Source organism: Thamnophis sirtalis, unplaced genomic scaffold (genome assembly GCF_051295495.1).
Source record: "Thamnophis sirtalis isolate CommonGarterSnake01/CBP01778 unplaced genomic scaffold, rThaSir2_p1.2 scaffold_1, whole genome shotgun sequence".
In the NCBI taxonomy this organism is placed as follows: Eukaryota; Metazoa; Chordata; class Lepidosauria; order Squamata; family Natricidae; genus Thamnophis; species Thamnophis sirtalis.
The window spans coordinates 69,270,961-69,292,220 of NW_028261381.1; the positions used below are offsets into that span (position 1 = coordinate 69,270,961).

Consider the following 21,260-nt stretch of genomic DNA (forward strand, 5'->3'; position numbering starts at 1 on the left):
TTTGGGCTGCCAAATAGTATATCATTTGATTGTGACCCATATTTCACAGCTAAGTTTGTGTGAACAGTTAAACATCACTTGGAAGTTTTACTCAGCCTACCACCTGGCAAGTAGTCCTATGGAAAAATTGTAATGATTTACAAAAACAACAGCTAGCTAAGCTGAAGAAAGCGGGGCTTAGCAGTGAGAAGATGGAGTTTCAGGCTACTCCTGAAATTCCTCTATACCGAAGGATTTTTGGACGGGTTCTTTGAACTCTAGCTGTCCCGGAGACGACAGTGAAGGTGAGGAGAGACCCAGGACCTCAGAGACACCCGCAAGTCTCTGGGGGGGGGGTATTAACTCCTCGTGCCAATTCCTTTCTGGATTAGCTGCGTGCTAACTGAAACTGCAGGTTGCCCCTAAGAATGGTAGAAGTGATGTCATCTGGTAAGCTGATTTTATTATCCAAGAGAGACTGTTCGCGTTAAAAACTTAAGCTAACTGAAACCAAAGAATAGGGAAATTTAGCGGCGAATTGGCTTTTTTTAATGGATTTATGGCTGGTGGTTACTTTACTTCTTAAATGCTTCAAGAAACTCCTCGACATCCTCCCCCCTCTGACTCTCCCTAAGTGGATCGTAAAATTTATTTTCTACTAATTAGCCCGTCACGATTCGACATTTTTATTACTTTATTACTTGGCTCTGTTTATGATCAGATAAGATTGCACAGTCTGCAGAGACTAAGAAAAGTGCTTCGAAGTCTGTGGGGAAAAAAAAGAGCTTGCAATTTTTAACTGCGACACATCATGGCGTCTCAAAATACCTCGAAGATTTCATTTCAGATTCTTTTTTCCGCATGTAGAGGGCTTTTTGACTCTTATCAAAGGCTGGAAAGAAAATTGGATCATCTGATTTTAAAATATGAAGTAAAAACTGAGATCGTTGAATGTTTAAATGTTCCTGAAATACAAATGGAAAATGTGAGAAATGGTGTCTGGTCTATCTCAGAGGAAGAAAGGAGGGGGGGAGCTATAAAGAAGACTCATTTAAAGAGACAGAGTGCAGGAGGAATGGAAAATCCACCCTTGAGAATTAAAGTTAACTTGGAAAATTTTACAAACCCAGGACAACATTATTATTTCATCACTAACATTCAGAGTCCAAAGGTGCAAAAATATCTTTGTCTGGATTTGCTTATGAAAACATTTGGTAAATTTATCCAACGCATGGCAATTGGCTTGAGAAGATTTTGCTATTGGAGAGACACTGGCTGACAGATGGAAGAACGTAATTTAAAATTAGCTAAATCTGATTACCTTAATGTGTAATAGATATAGCTGAATAATGACTGATATGGATAGTAATATATATAAATTGGAACTGGCTGATAGATTGAAGAATACAATTGAAAACTAGCTAAACCTAATTGCTTTTTTTGTAACAGATATAGTTGAATAATAATTGATATTGATAGTAATGTATATAACGTGGAGTTGATATGATAACTAACAATTGGATATGAGAAAACATCTTTAGATTATACATAAAGAGTATTAACTACAATAATTATCACTATTTAAAAAACTAAATAAAATACATATAATCAAATGTTAATCAATACTGGGAAAATGTTATGATATATGATATAATTAAATATTATGGATGTCCAGCTAAAATAGGACATGAGGATTTGATGATAATAGAGGATTTTACAAATAAGTAAATGAATTGTCAGCATGTGTTATGGATTAATTCTTTAGCATAGCTAAGGATGAAGGATGTTTAAATAACCATAGGTAATTAAAACTGGAGGTATAATGATGTTGATATGGTAAATATCTGAGTTAAGATATTTGAATTAATATGAGTTAATGGAAGAGAAGCACCAAAGCATGTTGTAACCAGTTGATATACTTTTTTTTTTTCATAATAGACACTTGTGTTTTGTTTTGTTTTCCTGCCTTGTACCTTGTCGTTTTTGTCTTTTTTTGTATTATTTTTAATTTTTATTTTTTATTTTAATTTTTATTTTTTATTTGCCCTTTTTTTTTTATTCTTTCTTTTCCCACCGGTGAGGGCAGGTATTGTTCAAGATTATTACTTTTATTAATATTTTTAAATAATAATTACAGTTAAATGAAAATGGATATATAATAATGCTTGAGTTAATATGAGTTATGTTGGTTGACTGTGGAGGAGATGTACCAAAACTTATCTGTAATTGATTGATACATTTTCTACAGATGTAAAGAAAGATGCTGTACCTGTTTTAAATTAAAATTAAAAAACATTTATTAAAAAAAAAAACAGCTAGCTAAGCTATACCAGGAGGCTCACCTGTCCTCACTGCAAATGTTGCCACTCAGGTTGTTAGGGTTTCACATTGCACTTTGAAAGCGAATAGGCTTGAGCCTCTTTGAGGCCCTTTTTGGATGACCACATCCCTCCCTAAAGGCAAAGGAGAGATCCATCCCACTGGTAGGAGAACTGACCTTGAACCAATATGCAAGACAACTCACTGGGGCTATGAATTTTCTTTCCCGTTATCTGCAAGACTAGATCATCCAGTGCATCCATTTTAACCTGCAGACTGGATGCTTGTAAAGACGTGGGGACCAACAACCTCCTTGGAACAGCAGTGGAAGGGGCTGTTTCAAGTGCTTCAGACCACCCATACAGTACTAAAAGTGGAAGGCCTGGCATCTTGGATACATTACTTCCAAAGTGAAGAAATATCCACAATTTGTCCTTCCTGATTCTTGGACTGCGCAGCCTGTGACATCCTCAGTAGCAGAACTGGAACTTAAGTTATTGTTCTGGAATAAAAGCTTCCGGAATCATAGTTGAGTGAGAGGAGAACTGCGATCTCCCATAGGTGTTTTCTCAATTAGAAAATTTCCCCAAAAGGTATTTGTAGCTACCCACACTAGAATTAGGAGTTACCCAATTATTACCACTAGCTGATTGGTGCGTCTGTGTCTGTCAAGGCTAAGATATTAAGACAAATAGACTTAACAACTGTCAGGATGAGACCATATGATTTGTTATGTATCTGTGCTCTTCCCACCCACCTATATTATGCCCACTTTACCTGAAAGAAAGATTGGAAACCATAGGAATCTTGAACAATTCAGAAAGTACCTGAAGAATAACAACCCTTTATTTTGTTCCATGGGCTCTGGTCCTTCAATAATGTTTTGTATCATATACAAGCAGGGGAGGAAATCCTAGCTAATGAGAATGGGGAGTTTTTTTATTGCTGCAGCAAAAGAACAAGAAACTATTCGGACAATGACACTTCAGAATAGAATGGCTCTATATATGATATTGGCATCATAAGGAAATGTGTGGGCACTACTTGGACAACAATGCTGTGTGCACTTCTGGACAAATCAGAGGAATTCCACAGCTGAACTACACACATCACAAAGATAGCTGCAACTCCCCCCCCCCCCAATGGACCAATGGAAAGACTAGTGGCATTGACTGACAAGATGGTTGTGCCTGATTTCACTGGTTAAGTACCTAATAATGACCCTGGCAGGCATAGTGATTGTTCTCATAATCACCTGTTGTGCATTACAATGCTTTCTGTTTTGCCTTTCCACCTATAAGCAAACTATGGGGTCTCCCAGTACGCAGATATTGATGTTGGGTGAATCTTGGAAAATTAGATCATTTTCAGATTCAAAGAGGGGGAACGATGGGCTGGCTGCTAAAACAAGGTCATGGCACAGACTTGAAAGTAAATCAGGAAGACTGTAATTTGGCGGGGGGTGTTCTGTCTGTCTGTCTCGTAAGAACAAAAAATGCTTATCAACAGGAAATATGCATATGTAAAGCTTGTAGCAATTATGGGTAGCTAGAAAGCTGATAAAAAGTAACAAGGATTAGACAACTTGCAGACCTCAGCCAAGAGTTAGCAATGGAGATGATCTGCAGCAAATGAAATGTGTATTAGATAACTCCTGGGGCATTCATTAGCCAAGGCTTAGGAATGGGACACACATAGATCAATAGAACAAATTGTAGAATTATTGCTAAAATGTTTATAGATGATATTTCTTGTTATTTCACCCTGCCCCACCTTCTCCTTTAGTGAAAATGTATAAAGCTTTCTTAATCCTTTGTTCTTGGCCTTTTGACCAGGAACCCTTTTCCTTGGAGTATTCCAATAAAAAGCAATCAGAAAACCTGCACCTCGTGTCTGGCACCCATTGTTGGCTTCGGCACAAGGCTCAGACCCAAACTGGGGACAACAATATGCATTTAAAAGGCAAAGGCAGTCTTCTGAAGACAGCAAAATCCACATTTTGAACAGAGATGTACTCTGGTTTGAAAGAGGGGGTCAAAGAGACCATATATGTCAAAACTGAACATCCCTCTCTCAACAGAGGGGGAGGGATATGACATCATCTATCTCCAATCTATAACACAGTCATTTCAACAGTTTCAATAAAGCTCCACACCAATTTGTAACACTCAGATGTCCCTGATGAGACAAATAAACCTCCAGGTGGTCCTTAATCAGAAGTGGTATTCAGCAGGTTCTGAGCAGTTCTGGAGAACCGGTAGCAGAAATTTTGAGTACTTTGGAGAACTGGTAAATACCTCTGACTGGCCCCGCCCCCATCTATTATCTGCCTCCCGAGTTGCAGCTGATGGGGAGGAAATGGGGATTTTGCAGTAACCTTCCCCTGGAGTGGGGAAGCTGAGACCTGGGAGGCAGGGAATAGATGGGGTCGGGGTCAGTCAGAGGTGGTATTTACCAGTTCTCCGAACTACTCAAAATTTCTGCTACCGGTTCTCCAGAACTGGTCAGAACCTGCTGAATACCACCTCTTTCACCCTCCCACTCCAAGAAGAAGCCCCTGGAATGAAGAAAAGGACAGAAATATAAACATGCATGGTCATCTTGGTGATATTATTTGTTTGGTGGTGCAAGATACCTTTTCATTTCTCTTATTATTAATGAATGTGGAAGAATTAGTAGATTTCTCCCAGTATTGGAAGCCCTGGGTGAGAGAAACATCAAGTAAATAATATGGAATCTCCAAATGTTGAAAACAAAATAGAAGAAATATGGATTGATTTCTTAGCTGCTTTTTGTATCTGCTGATGCAATTTAATCTCATATCATAATCCAGAATCCACTGCAATAGCAATTAAGTTTATTTTTGCAAATATTACAAAACAGAGGTCAAATGTAAAAAGCAGAATCAAAGTAATTCAATGAAAAGTATTAAGAAAATTTATTTATGATACATCCATGACCCAGAAGCAGGAAAGGGGGGGGGAGGTGTTGCTTACAATGCTAATACTCATTAGGAAATATGCCAAAAGTTGATCTGAGGCCAAAAGGCTCTCCCGCATTCTGTTTCATTCACAAATTACTCTAGGTTTTCTATGCCTGAAGCCTGTCAAGATCCATCTCAGATCTATCTTGTCTCTTCATCCTTCATCCCTTGTTGAAGGCAGATTTTAGGATTTTGTATTTTCTGTTCAAGATGATATGCTTTGAACCAGATTTCACCCGCAACCTTCAAGGAACTGAAAATAACAGAAAGTAAGTTTCTCTTCATTGCCATGAGAGTTAAGTCCTATTTTGGAAACCTTGAGTAGTTCGGAGAACTAGAAAATACAACCTCTGACTGACCCCAGAGTGGGGTGGGAATGGAGATTTTGAAATATCTTTCCCCTGCCATGCCCACCAAGCCATGCCCACAGAACTGGTAGTAAAAAAAATGCATTTCACCACTGCTTTATATGGACTTATATAAACTCTATATAAAGTAGTACTTTATCTAAGCACCCAAATTTCATAGACATGATGATAGGGAGATGGCAGAGTCTGCCTATCTTTAGGAGGCCATCTGGGTGTGTAATTTTCATGCAAGCAATATGGAAATCGTTTGCCATTGCCTGTTTGATGTTAACTGATAACTAATTATTTAATACTAACTAATTTTATAAAAGATGCATGTGATAGAACACATGCTTAATGACTAGCATCTCTCTCTTTCTACTATTAGGCTTATTTTTATTCTTAAAGGATCTACATCCAAAATCTTTCTTCTCGTTAGCAGTTTAATACTTTGCACCCCAGATCTCTTTTGTTCAGTTGAAATATTCACACGTATATAAGTATGTCTATATTAATTGCATGTTCTCCTTTCCCCGACTCTTGAGAGCAAAGCCATGCAGATCCTTCATTTGATTTGATTCATTTGATCTGTTTGGCTAACCTTTATATCTTGAACGTTTCCTAGATCCCCAACTCCTCTTCTGGCCTGATAGTCTGATACTTACTACACAATGTCAGCAAAGCCAGTGAAGAGAGGTTTTGACTGATATTCAATACCATGTTTAGAACACATGGATTTCACCAAAGGAGTCACCTTCCAAAAGTTGTGCAGAGGCATCGTAGGGAAAAGACTATAGGCAGAAAGGAAGACAAAGAACTTGTGATACTTAACTATCTTTTTGCCTTATTCAAACTATGAAGCAGTTTCTTACTGATAGCTTAAAATCTCATTGCCCTAAATCAGTACTCACTGGTGCTCAATTTGAAAATTCAGGTGCCCCGTTACCCAGTCATTGAAAAAAGATTGATTCACATTGCACGTTGACTGAAGCTGGGAGAAGAGAGAAAGACAGGTTTTAGTCCAGACATACCATGAATGAAGGAAGATCAAGCAAATGTCCACAATACATATTTATATTTGTCCATGATTTATATTTATATTCATGTTGGTTGGTTTGTATGTATTGGTATATAACTAGTATTTCTAGACAAATATATTGAATTTTGGAAATCTTAAATTATATTACCCTAATAGTAGAGTTTAAATACTCATTTGTTATCAAATCTGATAGTCACCAGTGTACAGTTTTGAAAAATGGAGAAATAAAATATAATTCTAGTAATATATTTATTTTTCATTTTGTGAAACATTTCTTTTCTCAGTTACTTTCAAATCTTTCCCCTTACTTATTTCACACTGAACCAAGTTGTCTGATATGATTTGAACTCACAGGCCTCCTATTCTAAAAAGAATATCCTGATCTGGATGAAAACCAGATGCTGGGAATGGACAAGAGAAAACTGATTCCTGCACTGGCCAATTTATCTTTCAGTTAGTGCTATTATCTTAAAATGAGGCCAAAGGAATGGAATCTCATTTCCATTTTTATAAAGTCCAAACCAAAGCAAGGGCAATCATAATCTATAAGAAAAGGCATAGCATTTCTAAAGACACTTCAAACTTTTCTATCATAGAAAAAGCATGGTAAAAGAAATAATAATAGGTAAAAATAACATCCAAAAAGGAATTCAGTTTTCACATGTGCAAATTATAATTGATTATTATGGATCTGTGAATTATTGTCATATAATAAAATTATGCAGGCAAGCTAAAGTTTGATCATATACAGCCATCAATTTTATCTCTTAGTTCTCTCTTACCTGTGTAGAGAACCAATCCATGTTTTTATCATGATCAATGGGCATAGGAAGATGATTCGTCTGTGATATCCATATAAATATAATACTCTCAAGAACTCTGAGAGACAGAAATGAGGCAAAGTCAGGCAAATTAGGCAAAGTGAAACTATATCTACACAAAGAAGCCTTTAAGTAGAATAGTGTGACAAATTTGTTTGTTTGTTTGTTAGGCTTAGAATGCAAGTCATTTACTAGACCTAATGATGCCTTTCTATGGAAATCAATACATTTCTAACACTCCTCCAGTGACAATGAGTCAGATTCAAATGAAAGATTAGGACACCCCCCCCCCCAATCTTTCTGCGGTAGTGGACAAATTTGGAAGGTTGAGCAGATATCTTGGAAACTGATCCCAAATGGAGTGGCTTGGCTATATCCCAGATAGCTATTATAATGGCAATGGTAAATTGAAGCCTACACATATGGAAGTTAGGAAAAGGATAATCTAGAGCCGGGATGGTGGACCTATGGCATGCATGCCAAAGGTGGCACGCGTAGTCATTTGTCAGGGCACGTGAGTTCAGCCTTTTTTAAAGCCATTTTTCGACCTCCCCAGGCTCCAGAGGCTTTATAGGCACCTGGGAAGGGCAAAAAGGCTCCAGAGGACTAAAAAGGACCCTACAAGCAAACTGGAAGTGGGGGGAGTGCCTCTCTTGCATGCATGCGCACAGGGGGGGTCCTGCATTACATTATGGGTGTACCACGCCCATGCACGACCTCCCCTGCGTTCCCCCCCTTATGGCACGGGAGCCAAAAAAGGTTCGCCATCACTGATCTTTAGAATAGTCAGGGTCTGGGAAAGGATAGTGAAACACAAAGAAAATAGCACATATGATGAACATTACCTCAAAAGAAGGAAATATCCCAAAACACCCTTGAATCCAAATCCAAATATGGCGTTGAAGGCAATAAAGAATCGGATAAAATATGCCAGAGTCCATGCTATTTCCTGTAGAAGAGAAGAGAAGGAATGGAGATTAGAATAGCATCTTTCCTTGCTCCAAGTAGACACCCTACATGGAATCTTACTGAGATCCACTTGTATATCTTCTGGAAACTCTGCTCTGTTTACAGACCATTTTGACAGAACCAGTTCTATCCTGGGTTCTTTTTTAACAGATTGACAGATTAACTGATTGAAAAGAGCTATAGAAAAAATTCACTAGAAAGACTTATTATGCTTGTGGGTTTTTTTAAGTACAATAATTTGTGCTTACATCATTCCAGGAAGTGAAAGAGATGGAGAGAAGTTTCTTTACATGTTGTTATTAGGTGTTTTTTAATTAATCGGGAAGACAATCATTTTATATTGTGATTATCAATACAAGAGACCAGGTGTGTTGTAAGCACCAGTGTTGCTGTGCATGTGGAACTGAGCGCATAAAAAGCATTATTTTCAATAACTGACATGTTATGTGATATCAGATGAGGATGTAGAGATTGTATTAGTTTTGGTTATCCCACAAAATTTCAGCCATTTTTAATTAGAGCACTTGACAATAGTGCATGGCAAATTCCCACTTTAAACAAGGCTGGAAGAGTCTTGTCTGTCCTCTTCTATGTCAGAAAAAAATAAGTCCAAACCCATTTCCAATTCTTCTAGATCAGTGATGGCTAATATTTTCTGGACTGAGTGCCAAAAATGCACACATGTGAGTGCAAATGCACATGTAATAGCAATAGCAATAGCAATAGCAGTTAGACTTATATACCGCTTCATAGGGCTTTCAGCCCTCTCTGAGCAGTTTACAGAGTCAGCATATCGCCCCCAAAAATCCGGGTCCTCATTTCACCCACCTCGGAAGGATGGAAGGCTGAGTCAACCTTGAGCGGGTGAGATTAGAACCGCTGAACTGCAGATAACAGTCAGCTGAAGTGGCCTGCAGTACTGCACCCTAACCACTGCGCTCCTGTGAGCGCCCGAACCCCCAAAATGCAATGCATGCATGGGCCCTGTACATGCACTACCTGTGTATGTACATATGCTCCCACCCACACCCCGCACCCCCCTCCACATGTGCGTCAGAGACCCAAAGACTAGCAGCCTGAGAGGAGGTCCATGTGCATGCGCGGCAAAGCTGAACTGGGGCAACAGATTGGATACCATCAGAGAGGGTGCTGCGTGCCACCTCTGACACATGTGCCATAGGTTCACCATCTTTTTAAAAAAGAAAGATGAACCATAACTTTATAGTTGTATTCAAGCCGCCATAAATCATTTTTTGATCAAATCCTTCATAATCTCTATTTGAGAAAACTGGATTGTAATTCTTTTCCATTCTTAGTTCAATCAATGTTATTGTCCAGTTGCCTCCAAGGTTTCCCCATCCTGCCTTCTACATTTGTTTTCCCAGGCAAAAATTGAATGCCTTCTTCATAAAAGGCCTTTTGATAGCCAGAAATAGTTCATCTGGAAGCACTTTGGAATTGGGTGGCATTGACTTTCCCATTAATAATATCCCCATGCAAATTTTTATAAAGGCCTAAAATGGTTTAGTCTTTTCAAATCCTCTTCAGGAAATAAAATTCTAAACCTAGAAATATACCATGGAGGGAGGGGTGTCTCAGTATTGTATTATTTAATATTTGGCGTGGATTATTTGTGTACTCACCCTCCAGAGCTTGCGTTGGAATATAAAGTAAAATGTGTAAACTTGAAGAATAGGGATTACAATAAGAGGCAATGCTGTAGAAGGAAACAAGATGCATATAGCCATTAAGTATCCTTTCTAAACATAAAAGAAGCATCAACAGCACTCCTCAAATGTTCTGTATTTACTATTTTATTTAACAATTATAATTGTACTTGAGAATCTCATCATCAAAAATAAATCAACTCCAAAACTTGTATATGGCAGACACTGCCTGAGTTGTGCCACTCATACTATTTGTGCTGGCTCTATTAGAACCACTTGACTAAAATACACCTGAATGAGCTAAAGGAAGCTCTGTTATTCCTTGTGATAAGTGGACAATACTATCTTAATCTATTCAGATTTGTTTAGAGGAAAGCCCTGGTAAATCCAGTGAGACCAGCTTTCAAGTGTTTATATATTCATTCATAAGAGACATCATGTAAAACTGCCCATCTTGTAAAATACAACTCTGGGTGAATTACAACAATATAAAACCTCAAACTAGAGACAGGGCAAGCTACTAGTATATATAAAGAGAGCACACCTCACCACCTTCTAGCACCGATGATGTTACCTAATTGGGTAATGAAAAGTCTGCAAGAAAACTACTGGCCTCAAGGAGCACCAAGGACCCCACAGTTCCACCCCAACTACAAATATTCTCTTCTATTGGAATCACCTGAATAAAAGGCATTTTTCCTTCAAAAGTGGGGAGGGGTTAATAGTCCAGAGGAAAAGAAGCATAGAGGCACAACAGGGAAAGTTGCAAATACTTTGCTTGCTGACCAACAGCAGAGAAGAAAAGGAGAAGATATTCCAGAGACAGGAATTAAGGGAGAACAGTGTTTGTAAGAAGAAAATATTATTATATAATATTACCACAGAATACAATATTGGAATAGAATAGAATAATTGTACTCATAATAATTATAATTAATGTAAGAATACAGAACTAGCAATAGAATAAAATATGAAGTAGAGGCAACAGAAAATACGTTTACACCTATAAGTTACAAGTTTTGTTTTTATATCTTGGGTTTCTTTCAAAATAAAATATATTTGTAACTCTTATAGGAAGATATGCTTTTTTTTAAAAAAAACCTTGTTCAGAGTCCAATGCTTTTGTGGTTCTTGAGACTCAGACTCAACACTCAATTTAATTGAAGACAGTTTAAAAAATACTTATGACAGAGGTTCCCTCTGACCTGCTGTAAGCAGTTAGTTGTGGTGCCCACCAGCTTGACTGGCTTCAAGAACGGATGGAGCTCATGGAATTCATAAGATTCAATGGCTACTAGCTTGGATGGCAGTGTGGTAGCTTCTGAAGGCCACCTGAAGGAAGACAAGTAGATTTCCTTGGTTGGTTATTGTAAGAATGGACTGCTGAATTTGATGGGCCAAGAGTTAGATCCAGCAGGCACCATTTATGATCTTATGAATAAAGCAGTTTCAAAAACAAAAACAACTGCTGGTGAAGAGGTTGGACTATATTCTCCATTATGTTCTTGTCTCTCTTCCATGGCAATTTTCTTCCACTGTAATTTGATTTATGAATGCTCCTCAGTTGTGTCGAATGTAGAATGGGGGTAGATAGATAGATAGATAGATAGATAGATAGATAGATAGATAGATAGATAGATAGATAGATAGATAGATAGATATAGATATAGATATAGATATAGATATAGATATAGATATAGATATAGATATAGATATAGATATAGATATAGATATAGATATAGGTAGGTAGGTAGGTAGGTAGGTAGGTAGGTAGGTAGGTAGGTAGGTAGGTAGGTAGGTAGATAGATAGATAGATAGATAGATAGATAGATAGATAGATAGATAGATAGATAGATAGATAGATAGATAGATAGATAGATAGATAGAATGAATCTGCCCATGAGCTCATGGTGGAAAAGATAAGACTCCAAAGAGGATGTGAAAGTTGTTTTTTTTAAACAGGAGAAAAAGTTCATTTGGAGTTTAACAGGAGGTTGGGGGGAAAAAAGATACTCACTGAAGAAAAAATACTTATGTTGATAGTTATAAGGCATGTATTTCTTTTTCTGCAAACCCAACTGTAAAAGAAAGGCATGAAAAAAGTAAATAACTTTCAAAAGGTAATTATAACTTAAGGCTCCATTGCTATAACATCCTTTTCATCTGCTCTGTGAAATAAATTCTCAGGCAGGAAAAAAGCAAAAAAAAAAGTGAGATGTACATAGCGGTTACAAGAATAAGTTGTAATTGTGGTAGTTAGAATAGATTGCAGTCTTTATTTTCAAAATTTCCAGGTGCAGAAACACATGGCAGAGCAAGATAGCTTTTAAAATTAAGCCCTGCAATAGAAATACAGAAAGAACAGTCTTAAATTTAGATTTCTTAGTCAGGAAAGGAAGCTGTCCCTTTTGGTAGCAGAAACACTAGATAAACCTTTACTAATCTTCCCATTAGTAGAAGGCCCCAAAGGAAAGCATTACTGATGGATGTGGATCTGATGGGTTCAAAGTGTTCCATTGTCCCAATATCAGCTCTTCAGCCATACCATCCTATAGCCGCCAATATTAATGTCCTGACTGGTTTCGGTAGGGGTGAATTAACAATAAAAAGGGAAACCAGAATCTCAGCTAAATAGGCAGCTTCTTCATTTTGATATTTTTACTGACTGCCAAATCCTCAGAATCTCACAACCATCAGAGATCGAACATTTTCTACCAGTATTTCTACTTGTGAGGCATAAGTAATTCTATATGGACCAAGGGTGGGCTGAATATCACCCTTGGTCCATATAACTTTTGTTATGGCCACCTTGGTTGAACATTCTGCCCAACCCTACTAATCTACTATCTCAATGAGATTTGTTTCATAAAATGCTGCTGATAAATATAAATAATAAACCCAGAAGAATTAGACTGTGCTCAACTCTAACAAATTGTCAATGAAATGGCTTAACAGTTGCTGTTCTGATTGCTGATCTGAAAGGAGAATGGCCAGGGTTCAGTAAAATCTGTTGTCATCTAAGCAGTTGCTTCTTACCTCCAAAGAAAGAGTTTCCCCTAATGACAAAATATAGGGATGAAATGAAACATCTGGGTCCTTCTCGAAACAGTTGGGTTTAGCATGATGCTGGGAATGGTGCAAAGACCACCAATTAGCTGAACCCCCCTGTAGGGGAAGAGTGAAAGAAAGCATTCAGGCTCTTTTAAAAGATTACTTGACTATTTAGTGCCCTGCTTTGAAGATATCTAGCCTCCTCCAACCATAACTCCAGGGCCCCTGGACTTGCTGTTTCAGCCCCAGTCGCATCAATCATTGCCACCTGCCACTGCCCCTGGAATACCATCTCGGACAGCACTTGTTTAATTCCTCTCATTACAGTGCCTTGGACTTTGGAAGAGTGGGGGTACTCACAGCGTGTAGGGAGGCCCTCTACCACCCCTCAACTGCCCCGGACTTTTTGGACTTTTTGGACCTTCCAGGCCTACAGGTGAGGGGGAAAGACACCCTCCTGTATGCCACTTGTGGACCATTGCTGGTTTTCAACCATTTTAACCATTTCAAACTCTAAGAACTATTTGCACAACTACTAAGACCTGCGCAAACTGCTCTTGTATGTGGAATGCTTCCTGTATGTATGTTAGTGAATGATCCCACTTTTTAAACTAATTTTTAACTTTATGCTTTGTTTTATTGTAATTTATGCTTTTAGCGTTATAGTGGGGCATGCATGTTGGGAACGACTGTTTAGTATATATGAGGGGACCAAGAGTGCAGCCTGGAGCCCCCTCCACCGAGTGCAGACGCAGAAGTGGATGGGGGCCCGGACCCGCCTCTCGTCCCGGAGTGCATGGGGTAAATGGCCTGCTGAAGAGAACGGTGGCCGTGGGAGGGGAGGAGGGGTCTACGGAAATGGGGATGGGCCGGAGCATCCCAGTTACATTTGGGAGAGGCAGGTACGATGGGAGTTTCAGGGCTGGCCATTACCAGGGAAGGAGGGCTCGCTATGTTACAGTGATCCCTCGTTCCGGCCCAAAAAACTCAACCCAAGGACCAGGTGGCAAGAGATGTCAGGGCCCTGGTCTCAGGTTGCTGCTGCTAAATGCCAGGTCTGTGATTCAGAAAGCTCCCCTTGTCCAGGACTTAATATTAGACGAGGGGGCAGATCTGGCATGTATTACTGAAACATGGCTGGGCCATGAGGGAAGAGTCCTCCTCTCAGAAATGTGCCCAGAAGGATTTCAGGTGCTCCACCAACCATGACACCAGTGAAGGGGTGGGGGAGTGGCAGTTGTCATCCGGAAATCACTAGTACCTCGTGGGATCCCTGCTCCGAAGACGGTCGGGTGTGAGTCCCTTCTGGTGAAGCTGGACCTTGGGGGTCAAGTGGGCTTGTTTCTAATGTACCTACCTCCCAGCTGCGTTACAACAGCCCTGCCTTCGCTCCTGGAGTCAGTAGCCAGACTGGCGGTTGAGTTCCCCAGACTGATAGTACTGGGAGACTTCAACCTGCCATCTCTTGGCAAACGCTCTGATGGGGCGCAGGAGTTCATGGCTTCCATGATAGCCATGGACTTGACCCAGGTAATTCAGGGTCCGACTCACACAGCGGGACACACTCTCGACCTTGTGTTTCTCTCGGGGCAGTGATGTGATCTGGAACTGAAGGGCATAGAGACCTTGCCCTTGTCATGGTCAGAGCACTTCCTACTGAGGCTTGATTTTCAGAAACTACTCCCCCACTGCAGGGAGGTGGAACTGATTAAATGGTTCCACCCCAGGCACCTGATGGATCCTTTGAGATTTCAGACGGAGCTTGGGGAGATACCCGACTCCCTTGCCCACAATCTGACAGAGTCCTTGGTCGCTGCTTGGAACAGAGCGGTGGCTGGGACTCTTGATCGGATTGCGCCTTTGCGGCCTCTCTGCGGCAGTGGATCCAGGAGGGCCCCTTGGTTTACCAAGGAACTCCGGGAGATGAAGCACCAAAAGAGACATCTAGAGCGACGCTGGAGGGCCAGTTAATCCGAATCTGACCGAACACAATTAAGAGCCTTTATTAGGACTTATCTAGTGGCGATATGGGCGGCAAAATGTACTCATTTTTCCTCTCTTATTGCATCCCCAGATTCCTGCCCAGCCGCCCTGTTTAGGATAACCCACTCTGTCTTGAAAGGGAGGGACACGGGCAAACCCTTACAGGGAAGAGCTGAGGAATTTGTTCAGTTTCTGTCGGACAAAGTCGCTCAGATTTGGACAGACCTGGACTCCACTTGGATAGTACCTGCGGAGATGCCGAGAGTGGGCCTTGATTGGATTTCTTGGAGCGAGTTCCAGCTTGTCACTCCTGAGGAAGTGGACAAGGCCAAGGTCTCGACCAGCAGGGAGGTTACACGAGGCTGGCTCCAGAGGATTGTTAATACCTCTCTACAGGAGGGATCTTTCCCGCTGCCCTTAAAGGACGTGGTGGTAAGACCCCCTCCTTAAGAAACCTTCTCTGAATCCAGCCATCCTTAAAAATTATCATCCAGTCTCCAACCTCCCTTTTGTAGGGAAGGTTGTTGAGAAGGTGGTGGCCTTTCAACTCCGACGGACCTTGGATGAAGCAGATTATCTAGATCCCTTTCAGTTGGGTTTCAGGCCTGGTTACTCCACCGAAACTGCTTGGGTTGCGCTGACCGATGATCTCTGGCAGGCCAGGAATAGAGGACATTCCTCTATCCTGGTGCTTCTTGACCTCTCAGCGGCCTTCGATACCATCGACCATGGTATCCTTCGGCGACGATTGGGAGAGGTGGGAGTGGGAGGCACCGGTCTACGGTGGTTCTCCTCTTACCTCTCAGATATGTCGCAGTCATTGTTGGTTGGAGGACAAAGGTCAACCCCTAGGCCCCTAAAGTATGGGGTGCCTCAGGACTCAGTCTTGTCCCCCCTCCTATTTAACATCTACATGAAGCTGCTGGGTGAGATCATTCGCCGGCACAGGATCAAATACCACCAATGTGCAGATGATACCCAGTTGTATCTGTCCACCCCGTGCCAACTCAGCGAAGCGGTTGAAGTGAAGTGCCAGTGCCTGGAGGCTGTCAGGGTCTGGGTGGGAGTAAACAAGCTGGCACTCAATCCAGACAAGACCGAGTGGCTATTGATGTTGCCCCCCAACAGATGGACCAGATATTCCATCACTCAGCCTGGGGGGGGTGAAACCCTTCACCCCCCAGAGAGGGTCTGCAACTTGGGTGTCCTCCTGGATTCGCAGCTGACATTAGAATACTACCTGTCGGCTGTGACCAGGGGGGCTTTTGGCCAGGTTCGCCTGGTGCACCAGTTGTGGCCCTACCTGGACCGGGAGGCACTTCAAACGGTCACTCATGCTCTCGTCACCTCTAGGCTTGATTACTGCAATGCACTTTACATGGGGCTGCCCCTGAAGAGTGTTCAGAGACTACAGTTGGTCCAGAATGCAGCCGCACAAGCGATATCGGGTGTACCTAGATACACCCATGTTACACCTATCCTCCGCGAGCTGCACTGGCTTCCCATCGGTCTCCGAACGCGCTTCAAGGTGCTGGTTATTACATTTAAAGCCCTACATGGCTTGGGACCTGGATATCTGCGGGACCGCCTCCTGCCACATACCTCCCAACGACCCATAAGATCTCATAGGCTGGGCCTCCTTCGGGTACCATCGACCGGCCAGTGCCAGTTGGCGACTACTCGCGGAGGGCTTTCTCTGTAGCTGCTCCGACCCTGTGGAACAATCTACCCGCAGAGATCTGGACCCTTCCCACTCTCTCGGCCTTCCAGAAATCTATTAAAACCTTGCTGTTCTGGCAGGTCTGGGGCTGTTGACCCTAAAATACAGTCCAGCCCCATTTAGAATGGAGTGTATGGTGTGTTGTTTTTTAAATCTATCTTTTCTTTTTCCCTGTATTTTATTTTTGATTTTATTTCTGTATTGTAAGCCGCCTGGAGTCCTACGGGATTGGGTGGCATATAAATGTTATTAAACTCTAAACTCTCTGGAAAAGGAAGGAAAGAGAAGAGGATAACCAACATCAAGTTGGATGGACTCAATTTCATTAGCAATAAATGCATCCCTGGAAGACCTGAAAGTCTTTTTTAGGGATCATGGAGAAAATCTATATGTTCCCTAGAAATCAAAATTAATTTGATGGCATATAATCAATCATCGATGTTTCTAAATCTCGATGTACAATGGATTTTCTCAAACTTCCTTCTTTAAAAATCTGCTTTTTGGCACCAGCAGATGGGTGATTCATAGGCAATAAGCCAACAATAGGTTGGTACTGGTAAAGAATTGAGAGAATTCACTGCTCTGTCTTGAGAATGAAAATCTGACATCAGGACTTTCACAGTACCACTATCCCTGGGAATAGTCATTCTCTCTGCATTGAAAGACCTTAAATGTTTGAAGTATAATTAAATAAATACCTCCCTGAATAAGAGACATTTACAGGCAATGGTTACTGAGTATCTTACTCCCATTTTCCTACCTGTCTTTCTCTGGAAGGTAACAAATGGGATGTTTATAAAGGAAAAGAGAGCAGAAAAGAGGGAAGTCTGGAAACAAGTGAGGCTTGTCAGGAAAGCTTTTCTAATAGGTTAAAAATCAGCCCTTATTGAAAACCCTTAATAAAATAACCAAGTTTGTCTCAGACACCTATTTAAAAAATATCAAAAAGTGAGTTTACTCAAAGTGTGTTTTCTAATTATTATTGTTTTATTTCTCATAATTATTTATTTCCACATGGAAGTCGTATGGTTTCTCTGGATGTCTCCTGTGAGCCATATCCCCACTGAAGTGAAAACATTTCCATTTTTCTACTTAAAGGCATCATCTTTCCATTAATTCCACATGGGTTTTCTTATCTCTCCTTTGACAGTTATGTTAGGAATTAATTTCTGTTTTATAGTTATAGTTTATTATATTTGTATGCCGCCATATTCCCGAGGGACTCAGGGCGGCTAACAAACTAGATGGGGGAAGGGGAAGTACAAAATGGACAAAGACAAACACAAATACAAAAAAAACAACTTAAAAACAATACAACAGTCACACAATTCAAGTGGGGCTGGGAACTCATCAGCCCCAGGCCTGCCAGAACAGCCAGGTCTTGGTAGCCTTGCGGAAAGCCTGAAGGGTTGAGAGGGTCCGAATCTCCATGGGGAGATCGTTCCAGAGGGCCGGAGCAGCCACAGAGAAGGCCCTCCTCCGAATGGTCGACAGTCGACATTGGCCAGCAGATGGTATTCGGAGGAGGCCCAATCTGTGGGATCTGATTGGTCATAGGGAGGTAATTGGCAGGAGGCGGTCTCTCAAGTACCCAGGTCCGATACCATGTAGGGCTTTAAAAGTAACGACTAGCACCTTGAAGCGCATCTGGAGCCCAATAGGCAACCAGTGCAGCTCGCGGAGGATAGGTGTAACGTGGGTGTACTGAGATGCACCCACAATCACTCGGCGGCTGCATTCTGGATAAGCTGAAACCTCTGAATGCTCTTCAAGGGCTGCCCCATGTAGAGTGCATTACAGTAGTCCAGTCTTGAGGTCACAAGTGTGTGAGTGACTGTTCTGAGGGCCTTCCGGTTCAGGTAGGGACGCAATTGGTGCACTAGGCGAACCTGGGCAAATGTCCCCCTGGTCACAGCTGACAAATGATGTTCTAACATCAGCTGTGGGTCCAGGAGGACTCCCAAATTGTGAACCCTGTCTGAGGGGCGTATAATTTCACCCCCCAGCCTGAGAGATGGAATACAAATTTTGTTATCTTCTTTAAAATCCCTACCCAATCAAGAAAATATGCCCATATTGTTTCCCAGGAAAGTGACTAACGCTCCTTCTGAGGGAAGATTTGTCTCTTAATAAATTTCTGTAGGCCAAATATTTTTCTTAGTCATCTCAGCAAGCAGAAATCTATAACAGGATCTCCCATTTTGTGTTGTCTCAGGACTTTTCCTGATTTGCACTTAGCTACAGCACAAACTTGCTCTGGCATCATCTTCCTTCTGCTACGTCTGCTTGTTCTGCAGCCCAAGGATGAAGCAGCTACAAATCACATACCAGAGTTAAAGTAGTGTTTCCCCCTTTGTTTCAACACAACTGAGGGCAGCATCAAAATATATGTTTAAAAATCGCAGGCTTTGTCAGCAGTACATTGGAAGGAGGCTTTGTGGCCGCTGTGATGGAAAGGGGACAGGAAATGGCCTTGAAGGGCAGGAGGAAGAGCTGCTGCCAAGGTCAGAGAGGCGAGGCTTGAACAAGCAGCAAACTTTAAAAAATCTCTCGGACAAGCCTCTCCCTGATTCACATGACAATAAAGAGAGAGGGAGAAGCACATTCTAACTTGTAAGAGTCTGTTATTATGTTCCAATAAAAATAGTCTATTGTAGCATTAGTTCTGATCTGCCTAATACTACTGAAACATGTCTGGAACATGAAGCAAAAGAGGCAATAGGGTTAAAGAAGGATCACCTATGGGAGCAATAAGTTTCATGTCAGTATAGTCTTCCACCTATTCAAATGGAGGCAATCAGCACAGCCATGGAAAGAGGCAATTACCAATTGCGACAGTAATAATCCAGATTAAATCTATTGATTTGGGGCCACATATATACTTAATTATGTTCAAATAATAGGTAACTTATAACATATTTAAGTTTATTTACTGGTATAACTTTTTAAAGAAAATAAAAAGCAATAGAATGCAATTTATTGCAAATTATTGCAAATTATTGGAGAAAGAACTATATGTGTAGACACATGAGTTTATCAGAAATATACATGCTTAACTTCTATTAAAAATGAAAAAATCAATATGCTGATTTGTTGACTTTTTACTAATTTTGATTGTTTTTGCAAAAAAAAATGATAGTCTATTCCTTACTCTGCAAAACATGTACAACGAGAATGTACATTAACAAAGTGAGATGCGATGTTTTAAACTTCCACTGATTTCAGGGAGAAATAGAAGCATTTAGTTTTTCTTTTGAGCAGCTCCAAATCTGAGAAATCTTGCTTTTTCATGAAAGTTTGCAGTAATTTGAGACGTGAGAAGTAAATAGTAACATTGAATTATATCACAGTCAAATATACCTATGAAAAAGTGAACTGAATTTGTACAACTGTTTTCTTTTTTTAAGCTACTGAGGTTGTTATTCCACCAAAGTTTCCTACTTCTGTCTCATTCTCAACTTTACTTTCCCCTTGCATGAAGCTTTCCCAGAATGGTGATTTTTTTTATACTTTCAAAGTGGGGAGATTTCAATGAATTGAAAGATTCTGAAATAGAAACTGAAATGGAAACTGAAGGATTTTGAAATAGTTCCAAGTGACTATAATTCTGACCTCTCAAGTGTGGCAAGTGTGTCATTTGCACACTTGAAGATATATTCCTTGAAAATTTATTTTATTTTAGGCAGTCCTCACCTTACAAACAATATTGGGACTGAATCTTGATCATTGAGTGAAACAGTAGTTAGGGCACAACGTAGGGAAAAAAACTCATCATAACTAGATTCAGCAGTCTATATGGATTTGAAAGACAAAGGAACTCTTTTGAAGACAGCAAAGTCCACATTTTGAACAGAGATGACTGCTGGTTTGAAAGAGGGGGTCAAAGAGTCCACGTATGTCAAAACTGAACATCCTTCTCTCAACAGAGCGGGAGGGATATGACATCATCTATCTCCAATCTATAACACAGTCCTTTCAACAGTTCCAATAAGGCTCCATACCCATTTGTACCACTCAGGTGTCCCTGATGAGACAGATAAAGCTCCAGGTGTTCCTTAATCAGAGGTGGTATTCAGCAGGTTCTGAGCAGTTCTGGAGAACCGGTAGCAGAAATTTTGAGTACTTTGGAGAACTGGTAAATACCTCTGACTGGCCCTGCCCCCATCTATTATCCTCCTCCCGAGTCCCAGCTGATGGGGAGGAAATGGGGATTTTGCAGTAACCTTCCCCTGGAGTGGGGAAGCTGGGACTTGGCAGGCAGAGAATAGATGGGGTCAGGGCCAGTCAGAGGTGGTATTTACCAGTTCTCCAAACTACTCAAAATTTCTGCTACCGGTTTTCCAGAACTGCTCTGTCACCCTCCCAGTCCAAGAAGAAGCCCC

At 40.8% G+C, this 21,260-nt stretch overlaps 1 protein-coding gene across 1 annotated transcript in view; it reads right to left on the reverse strand.

The window, feature by feature from the left end:
- Positions 1–5,415: 5,415 nt before the first annotated feature.
- The window catches only part of LOC148049527 (acyl-CoA (8-3)-desaturase-like), a 32,950-nt gene continuing 17,105 nt past the window's right edge, over positions 5,416–21,260 (reverse strand). Inside the window, exons 7-12 of the mRNA XM_087715247.1 lie at positions 10,101–10,174; positions 8,334–8,437; positions 7,450–7,546; positions 6,540–6,619; positions 6,294–6,419; positions 5,416–5,534 (exon numbers count right to left, since the gene is read on the reverse strand). Of these exons, the coding sequence (XP_087571373.1) occupies positions 5,423–5,534; positions 6,294–6,419; positions 6,540–6,619; positions 7,450–7,546; positions 8,334–8,437; positions 10,101–10,174 (593 nt within the window). The 3' untranslated portion in view covers positions 5,416–5,422. The remainder of the gene's footprint in view (positions 5,535–6,293; positions 6,420–6,539; positions 6,620–7,449; positions 7,547–8,333; positions 8,438–10,100; positions 10,175–21,260) is intronic.